The sequence below is a fragment of the Pseudorasbora parva genome, chromosome 18 (assembly GCF_024679245.1).
Source record: "Pseudorasbora parva isolate DD20220531a chromosome 18, ASM2467924v1, whole genome shotgun sequence".
NCBI classification, from domain to species: domain Eukaryota; kingdom Metazoa; phylum Chordata; class Actinopteri; order Cypriniformes; family Gobionidae; genus Pseudorasbora; species Pseudorasbora parva.
The window spans coordinates 25,652,127-25,661,515 of NC_090189.1; the positions used below are offsets into that span (position 1 = coordinate 25,652,127).

At 36.6% G+C, this 9,389-nt stretch overlaps 1 protein-coding gene and 1 long non-coding RNA gene across 8 annotated transcripts in view; one reads left to right on the plus strand and one right to left on the minus strand.

The window, feature by feature from the left end:
• Positions 1-8,287, minus strand: part of LOC137046541 (uncharacterized) — a 47,335-nt gene extending 39,048 nt beyond the window's left edge. Inside the window, exons 1-2 of the long non-coding RNA XR_010898995.1 lie at positions 8,210-8,287; positions 7,470-7,558 (exon numbers count right to left, since the gene is read on the minus strand). This is a non-coding gene — a long non-coding RNA (uncharacterized lncRNA). The remainder of the gene's footprint in view (positions 1-7,469; positions 7,559-8,209) is intronic.
• havcr1 (hepatitis A virus cellular receptor 1) lies at positions 65-5,773 on the plus strand. 7 transcript variants are annotated; one of them, XM_067423892.1, is made up of 9 exons: positions 65-264; positions 595-936; positions 1,372-1,470; positions 1,731-1,817; positions 2,057-2,152; positions 2,240-2,292; positions 2,380-2,455; positions 2,550-2,586; positions 5,046-5,773. In XM_067423892.1, exons 1-9 carry the CDS (start codon positions 210-212, stop codon positions 5,173-5,175), a joined length of 975 nt encoding a protein of 324 aa, XP_067279993.1. In that variant the 5' UTR covers positions 65-209; the 3' UTR covers positions 5,176-5,773. The 7 variants fall into 7 exon arrangements, with proteins under 7 accessions (XP_067279993.1, XP_067279994.1, XP_067279995.1 ...); XM_067423893.1 differs by having other exon boundaries at positions 2,243-2,292; XM_067423894.1 differs by having other exon boundaries at positions 1,372-1,464.
• Positions 8,288-9,389: the final 1,102 nt, after the last annotated feature.

The window sequence follows — 9,389 nt, forward strand, 5'->3', positions numbered from 1 at the left end:
TCTCTCTCTCGGTTTATTTGAAGTTTACCTTAGAGTAGTAGACCACACATGGAAGTGAAACTTTAAAAAAAAAGAAGTCCAACTGCACATTCAAGCAAAGCTGCGAATGTGTCATGTGCATGTTAACTTCCGTCTAAAGGGCAACAATGTAAGAAGAAACATGAGGTTATCTCAAGCATTGCATTCAGGGAGAGTGACGCCTCTTCATCATGACTGATCTTCACAACTGGTTCTTTGCATGCTGGATTCTTTGTTATCTGACGAGTGAGTTTCAAAATTATATTGAAATTTGTGTCAAAGAGTAAAATGCAATATCAATTTTTACATTTTTAATATTAATATTGTCAAAAATCCTGGTTTCTGTAGTATTTAATTTTGCAGTAACCCTTAGCTTTTATCAAGCCACATAGTCTTGGACATTGTGATAAAATATTATATAGGCCTAATATGTATTTTTGTTTGTTAAGTTAACAAAATATTTCATATAGATTATTTGATAATATATTTTATGATCTAAATTTCAGGTTCAAATGTATTTGAATAAAACGTATTTAAATAAATGTATTTAAATAAAATGTTTCTCTCTCTTATCAGTTTGTAAATGCAGCGACGTCATAGTACAGAGTTTCGAGGGTGAGAGTGTCACTTTGCCTTGCAAATATGACAGCAAATACCATGGAAAATGTGAAATATGCTGGATAAGAGGAGTCATTCCCAATATGGGTTGTGGAGATGAAATTATTGGAAGTGATGGGGATAAAGTGGTGAGGAAAAAATCAAACAGATACCAGATGGTTGGAGAAATACCGCATGGAGACGTGTCTCTGACAATCCGTAACATTGAAAAAAAGGACTCTGGCAAATATGGATGCCGCATACATGTGCCTGGATGGTTTAATGATGAGATGTATTATGTTCACTTGATTGTTGATGATGGTAAGCAAAGCCGTCATGCCAAAACACTACAAATGTCATTACAAATGTGTGGATTTTTTGGTTTGGGGTAAGTAAGATTTGTTTTAAATAAAGGAATAAAAGTAAAAGAAGAAAGAAAAGTAAAACACTTTGTGATAGTAAAAACATTTACATTTATACCAAACATTTACATTTATACCAAATGTGCTAAAATTTTGTGAGGAGGATCATGTGACACTGAACAATGGGATGATGATCTTTTTTAAATGTAATAATATTTCACAATATTACGGTCTTGAGCATGTGATACTTCTTTCAAAAACATTTTTCTTACAACATCTCATAAATCTTACGGACTCCAAACTTTTGAACGGTAGTGTAGATTAAAAAAAACATTATATAGAGATTTTTTTTAAAGTAGTAGTTTTACATTAAAAAAATACACTTTCTTTAAAGCACTTATTCCAACAACATGGGAAACTACATCCCTGTCGAGCAGCACATCTGAGAATGAAATCACAGGAGTATTCACCACTGCCATGACAGAGGGTACTTGTGTGTGATTCTATGTGAATATCTATCATTTCATACTGTCTTTGTGAATCTGTTATGGCTGAATCATGAAAACATCCCAGACAAAACAAAATCAGTCTAAAATGAAGTAGGCTAGGTATTTTTGACGGGTGACAAGTTTGACATTTTTTTACCATCATTCAGTCATCACAGATTAGATCAAGTCTGTGTCAGTACTGTCAGCAGTTTTCTGATAGCTCATGCACATTAAAAAAAGAAAAATTCTACATCCTGTTTCAAAGCACCTGGTCCAACCACACAAGAGCCTTTGGTAACCACTAGTTCTGGGCTTATCACTGGTAAATCACAGACCACTGAAACATCAGGAGGTATTATGATTTTAACCCTGGCAGTGAATCTATAATGACTGAAGAAAAATGTGCATTTACAGTAATAACCATTTCACTATCTGTAATTGATTATTATTAATGATGATTAAGTTGTGCAATTTTGCCGTTTGCATGCTTTACAAATATTTAGTCATTAAAGATCTCTGCTTTCTTTAAAGACATTTAAATTGGTAGTGTAAAAAAAACATTATGTGACTTTATCCTTTCTTTTTTATTAGGAAGAAACAAAACACAAGAGAATACTTCATTCGTGAGTTCTTCGAATGCTCCCGAGAGCAGCACTATTGGACTGTGGACCTCCAACACAACATACGGTATAACACAGCGCATGATCTGTGCTATTTTGAATCGTTTGGAGGCATTTCCAAATATGCTGACTGACTGCGTTTTCCATTCTAAAGCAGGAACCTCAATTAAGTATCCTGATTCACACAATGTGGAAAACAAAGATAGTGTGAGTATTTCACCATAACAGAAAGCCTTATATGTTTTACAGTTTGAAAAAATCACTTTATATCTTGATACTGATTTGTTCTTAAAGGTAAATGCAACTGCAGTTATCGTGCCTGTTCTCCTGTTACTGTTGGCTTTGATAGTCATTACTGGCCTTCTGATGTGTGAGTCCAAAGCAAGTTCACACTTTCAAATTGTACTGCAATATTCACTCATCACATTCATATATAAAATGAAATTGTCGTTTTCTACTTTCAGGGACACAAAAGAAAAAAACGAGAGCTGCATTAGACATGTAAGTCAATCCTTCAAGTGCTTCTTATGCTTAGTTTAAAATAAGTAAAAAAAACATTAATTCCAGATGCATAAAACAATGGACTGAAATAGGAATTTACAATTTATATTATGCTGACCAAATGCTCCAATTTAAAACAAAACCACTCACTTTAAACAGTAGTGTTTAAAAGTTTGGGGTCATTAAGATTTATTTAATTAACTAATAGTGTAATTCAGCAAAGGTCCATTAAACTGATCAAAACTGGCAGTAAAGACGTTTACATTGTTACAAAAAAGTTCAAATAATGTCAAATATGTTTTTTTATAAACTTAAACTTATTTGTTAAAAGAATCCTGGTGGGAAATATCATGTCTTCCACAAAACTATTAAGCAGCACAGCTGTTTTCAGCATAGATAATTAAAAAGTTTCTTGAGCATCAAATCAGCATATTAGAATTATTTCTGAAGGATCATGTGACACTGAAGACTGGAGTAATAATGCTGAAAATTCAGCTTTTGCCATTATAAAAATAAATTACTTTTTTAAATATATACAGGTCCTTCTCAAAAAAATAGCATATTGTGATAAAAGCTCATTATTTTCCATAATGTAATGATAAAGATTAAACTTTCATATATTTTAGATTCATTGCAGAACAACTGAAATATTTCAGGTCTTTTATTGTTTTAATACTGATGATTTTGGCATACAGCTCATGAAAACCCAAAATTCATATCTCAAAAAATTAGCATATTTCATCCAACCAATAAAAGAAAAGTGTTTTTAATACAAAAAAAGTAAACCTTCAAATAATTATGTTCAGTTATGCACTCAATACTTGGTCGGGAATCCTTTTGCAGAAATGACTGCTTCAGTGCGGCGTGGCGTGGAGGCGATCAGCCTGTGGCACTGCTGAGGTGTTATGGAGGCCCAGGATGCTTCGATAGCGGCCTTAAGCTCATCCAGAGTGTTGGGTCTTGCGTCTCTCAACTTTCTCTTCACAATATCTCACAGATTCTCTATGGGGTTCAGGTCAGGAGAGTTGGCAGGCCAATTGAGCACAGTAATACCATGGTCAGTAAACCATTTACCAGTGGTTTTGACACTGTGAGCAGGTGCCAGGTCGTGCTGAAAAAACAAATCTTCATCTCCATAAAGCTTTTCAGCAAATAGAAGCATGAAGTGCTCCAAAATCTCCTGATAGCTAGCTGCATTGACCCTGCCCTTGATAAAACACAGTGGACCAACACCAGCAGCTGACATGGCACCCCAGACCATCACTGACTGTGGGTACTTGACCCTGGACTTCAGGCATTTTGGCATTTCCTTCTCCCCAGTCTTCCTCCAGACTCTGGCACCTTGATTTCCGAATGACATGCAAAATTTGAGCAACAGTCCAGTGCTGCTTCTCTGTAGCCCAGGTCAGGCGCTTCTGCCACTGTTTCTGGTTCAAAAGTGGCTTGACCTGGGGAATGCAGCACCTGTAGCCCATTTCCTGCACACGCCTGTGCACGGTGGCTCTGGATGTTTCTACTCCAGACTTAGTCCACTGCTTCCGCAGGTCCCCCAAAGTCTGAAATCGGTCCGTTTCCACAAACTTCCTCAGGGTCCGGTCACCTCTTCTCGTTATGCAGCGTTTTTTGCCACACTTTTTCCTTCCCACAGACTTCCCACTGAGGTGCCTTGATACAGCACTCTGGGAACAGCCTATTCGTTCAGAAATTTCTTTCTGTGTCTTACCTTCTCGCTTGAGGGTGTCAATGATGGCCTTCTGGACAGCAGTCAGGTCGGCAGTCTTACCCATGATTGCGGTTTTGAGTAATGAACCAGGCTGGGAGTTTTTAAAAGCCTCAGGAATCTTTTGCAGGTGTTTAGAGTTAATGAGTTGATTCAGATGATTAGGTTAATAGCTCGTTTAGAGAACCTTTTCATAATATGCAATTTTTTTGAGATTTGGGTTTTCATGAGCTGTATGCCAAAATCATCAGTATTAAAACAATAAAAGACCTGAAATATTTCAGTTGGTGTGCAATGAATCTAAAATATTTGAAAGTTAAATTTGTATCATTACATTATGGAAAATAATGAACTTTTATCACAATATGCTAACTTTTTGAGAAGGACCTGTATTCAAACATAAAAACAGTTATTTTAAATTGTAATAATATTTAATTATTTTTCTATATTTGATTAATTAAATGCAGTCTTGGTGAGCATGATGGTGACTTGATTTTTTTTCAAAAACATCACAAAAATCTTACAGATTATCTAGATTCTTAGATTATCTATTATTTAGGCAATACTATTGTGCATATTATAAATAAAATATAAATGATGTGAAGGATGCAACACATAACAGTCAGCATCAAAGAAAGAACACAATCCTTCCATTAGGTCACATTTAGGCCTGATCATGTCATGGGCATTGCTGGTCACTAAACCAGATGTTTTTTTTAATCATTTTTCTCTCACTCAGAACCCAGAACTCTGATAACTCGGTCATCTACAGTAACTCTGGAAGCAGTGTGGGCTTGTACAACAGAGAGATGGCTGTGGAAAACATCTACCAACTACAGACTGAAAATGAATATGAACAGTGGCATTAATATTTCAGCAAATTCACATTTACTATTAATGTTTAAGTTGATCAGTGTGGAGTATTTTGTTGTATTCTGTTGTATTGTTTGTATAATATGACAACTATTGCTGATCAGAGAAATCAATGCTCTATTTTTCTCCAACATCTAGAGGCTAACTTCAACACTATATCGTTATTAAAACTAATATGATAACAAAGTTTAAATGATTTATTTACCACAAATGTGTTTTGGTAGGTACAGCTGTTTCTCATATATATCCTTCATATGACCACAGTATGCTTATTAGTGATAATTTGGGTTCAGAAAGTTCACGAAACTGAATTAAATAGAAACTAGACTGTAAAGTTCATAAGTATTTTCTGTTATCCGTCTCCATCTCCATTGCTGGTTCACACCTCTAATAACATTCACCGGGTCACACCTTGGAAACTTCCTTCCTCTATAACAAACTCATTCTTCTGATTAACAAATGCAGCAGTTTTTCAGAAGTATATATGTTGTACAGGTATTCTCGAAACGAGGAAGAGATTTGTACATTTTGGAATAAGCAGACTGCATGTGCTTACTTATTTTTGTATTATAATAAAAAAAAACTCTCTCTTTACGACTGTAACCCTGTTTATTGATTCCAGTACATAGTCAACCATATACAGTAGGATAAACAACTTTATGAATTAAGTCCTCATGAAATCAAAATTGACCCCATTTCCTTTGTTAGCACATATTAAAGTAGCCTGGTCTTACCAGACTCTCGTATATTTCATTTGTACAGAGAGTTGGGCCACTCTCCATTGACAAGCGTTTACTTCCGTGAAGGCGGGTACTCTGTTGAAGTTTAAAACTATTGGATCTCCCTCAGAGCTATACTCTAGATCTGCCATAACCAATCGTTAACGTTTGGTCGTGACGCATGTCATGCGCCCTTCCCACATGGAAATCCGTCAAAATAAATGCGCACGCATGCCAGCTCAGTGATAAAACCTAAAACTCATGCATTCGTATTGTGATTTATTCACGGTGGAGGAGAGAGTTTTGTGATCGGGAACACGTTGATCACGTGGTCCGTAACATGATTGTATGCTGTAAATAAAATATCATATGCTTTCTTTGTATGATAATAAATGCTGCTATAAATAACGTCCCAAATCAAATGTTTACGTTCTTTTATTTCAATTTTTTGAGCGGTGATGAAATAATATTGCTCTTGTAAATACGTGCCAGCATTTTAAAGAAATACAAGTGCATCCAAACACCAAAACAGCAAAGCGCAACCGTACGGTGCTCTGCAGTGGTCAAAAAGGATTATAAACAGTGAATTTTCAATTGATATATTCTTGAAAACTCAAGAGATGTGGATTCTGATAGCAATTACACTACCTTGGTCACCACACTACCTTGGTTTGTCAAAAGCAGTAGGTTATTTAGCTGGGGATTTTTATGCGGGTGGTGGGAAACGGACTTAAAATTATGGCAATACCTTCCGACACCACAAGGAACAATTACCGTCCGAATAGGGCTTCAGCAACTCCTTCACCACTAACGGAGTGTGCTGGAAAATTAAACTTTTCCCTAATCAACACTGTTGGGGAGGAGGGCCTCAACACCACTGCCACCAACAAACCCCAGCAAAGATTGTTCTTGCTCCGGCTTTAACTTCTGGACATTCGGCAGTGGTGCGACAACAGAATGAATGGCTTCGCTCGCATCTTTCTCTGCCGCCATTACTGAACTACAACTCAAACTAGTGCACGACATCAATGTCATCATTCTCAGCCACTCTGTTTGCTAATTGGACTGGTACAATTTTTTTAAGAGAAAACCTAAGAATACACAGATGTGTAATCTTAATCAAAATCTGAGAAGTAACTTCCGGTCTGGAAACAGCATTCCTCCTCAGATGACGGCAGTTTGGCGTCTTACGTTTTAAAATGCTTAAACACCCCTCCAACTGTTAGTCTGCTATGAGCATGAGATGGAGAGGAGCACTGAAGTAAAACCCTGCCCTCTATTCAATAAGTCACAGCGCTGTAGAAAACTCACTTGCTACTTCCAGTTCACTAGGAGCATAATACAGTTACCATACAGAAAACGGGGCAGTTTGACGCACGGGATGGGGTGTTTTAGCGCCGCCTATGGCTGTGCCATAAACCATTACCACAAACAAAAAAGGTGATCAAGCCAATACCTAATTTTTCATTTGTTAGAACAAAATGAAACACTGTTTGTTTTTCATTTGTCAGATTGAATGATGACATCAACTGAATTATCAAATACAGGAAATAACTGGTATCCACACTTACCTCCAAATAGCAGGACTTTTTCTCTAGTTCTTTTCGGGGTCACGTGGTGTATCATTCCGAGAAGTTATCGTTGCCATGATTGAACTGGTCTGAATTCCCAAGAATGAGCAATATATGGAAAAATGGGTACATTAGTCATATATATCTATATCTATATCATTATTGTTTAGAGAACACATGGGCAGGATGTGGAATACCCTGCTTAAAATAGATTAAAATGTATATATATATATCTATCTATCTATCTATCTATCTATATATATATATATATATATATATATATATATATATATATATATATATATATATATATATACATTTTAATCTATTTTAAGCAGGGTATTCCACATCCTGCCCATGTGTTCTCTAAACAATAATGAAAACAAACAAAATAGGGAATGTATCCATGTAGTAGGCTATTTGTATAATACAACTTATTTTGTTAAAATTATTTACATTTACATTAATGTCTAACAACAACAAAATATTTTAGCAAACTGTATTTTTATTTTATTTTTTTGTTTTTTGCGTTGTGCACATGCCACCGGTGTTCGTTCGCTGAACTGAAGTGTGAAGTTTATCAAGACTCACTTGTTGTCCGCGGGGCGTTCTAGCATATTAGTATATGATCGTGTAAGTTAATGTAAGTGCGCAAAGGAAAACACGTCAAAGGAAGAGCACAATCAGTCAAAGCACGAGATGGCAAAACACGGGAAAAGATTGCTTTTGGATTATGTTACCTTTCTCGCAGCAGCTTCACTCTGTGTCCTCCGCTGATTTTCATGCCAAATGGGGTAACGTTAAATGGGCACTTCAGCGCTGGGAAGATGAATCTGTATTTAAACTGGGTCATCAATGTAGTAGAAATGTGAAATTATTTTTGAATTTGGTGTCTTCTAGACTGAGAAAAGACAGAAAATGTATTTTTGTCCCATGGGGATGAAAGACTACAATTCCCAGAATGCTTCGCTGCCCTGTGAGGCCATTCCCAACGCCAACAACTTCATTACTGTGACTGAGTTAGAGACACTACAATTAAAAACTGAACGTGTCTGTTCAATATAATGAGTGAGTCACCGCGCGAGTCTCACAGCCCTGAGCACTAACTGCAGGAGTGATGAGAGCTGAGGTAATCACGACTACACTCGCGGCATACATTCACACAGGAGTTCAGTCTGGCGCGTTTCAGTTCATGCCTTTGCAAGCTTAACTTTCATAGAAATGAATTTGAGAAGTTAAAAGACTTACATTGCACACCATAGCTCCGTTTAAATGATCCTGTCTGCAAGCTGAGCTCTCCCTGCCAGCTGAGTGTAATCTCCCATCCCCCATGCGCAGATTCAAAACATGCATAAATGGCTCCCTCTGCTGGCTGTAGTCTTTAGCCTCTGGGCAAACATTCCTCCTATGATGCAAAAATCGTCATTTTGCATCATAGGAGGAATTTTTCCAGAAATAAAATGCATAAATCTCTCGTCTCAGGGAGATATGAGGGGGGAAAGCACAATAATTTGAATATTCTCCAGGGTTTCTACTGATACGAAGCCATATGCTAATCGCTGAAGTAACCCTTTAACGTTATTCATTCACTACTGTAAAGCGACATGACTGCCTGATGGTTTCCTGGGCACTAGCGCGCAGACGCGACCAATCGATAATCAAATTCGTTGTCGATTGTTTTTATTATCCACCGATACTCAGATTTTTTAATATCGGATCGGATCTGGAAAAAAATAGTAACGTGCATCCCTATCAATAGTAATCTATTCTGGATTTATCAGTTTTATCTTTTTATCGATAGTTGTTGTTGCAGCTCCTTACTTTTGTGTAAGCAATCTTCTTTAACTTCTTCTTCGTCACCTGTGTTTAGATCCGGAGATCTATTTTAGATGATACATAATTGCTCCCCTTAATAGTGAA

Bases quoted from the DNA above. Each gene is read 5' to 3' on its own strand.
- havcr1 (XM_067423892.1), top strand. From the start codon at position 210: ATGACTGATCTTCACAACTGGTTCTTTGCATGCTGGATTCTTTGTTAT. The intron at 1,471-1,730 runs GTGTGTGATTCT...CCTGTTTCAAAG, and splicing joins TGCCATGACAGAGGGTACTT to CACCTGGTCCAACCACACAA. The intron at 2,587-5,045 runs GTAAGTCAATCC...TCTCTCACTCAG, and splicing joins ACGAGAGCTGCATTAGACAT to AACCCAGAACTCTGATAACT.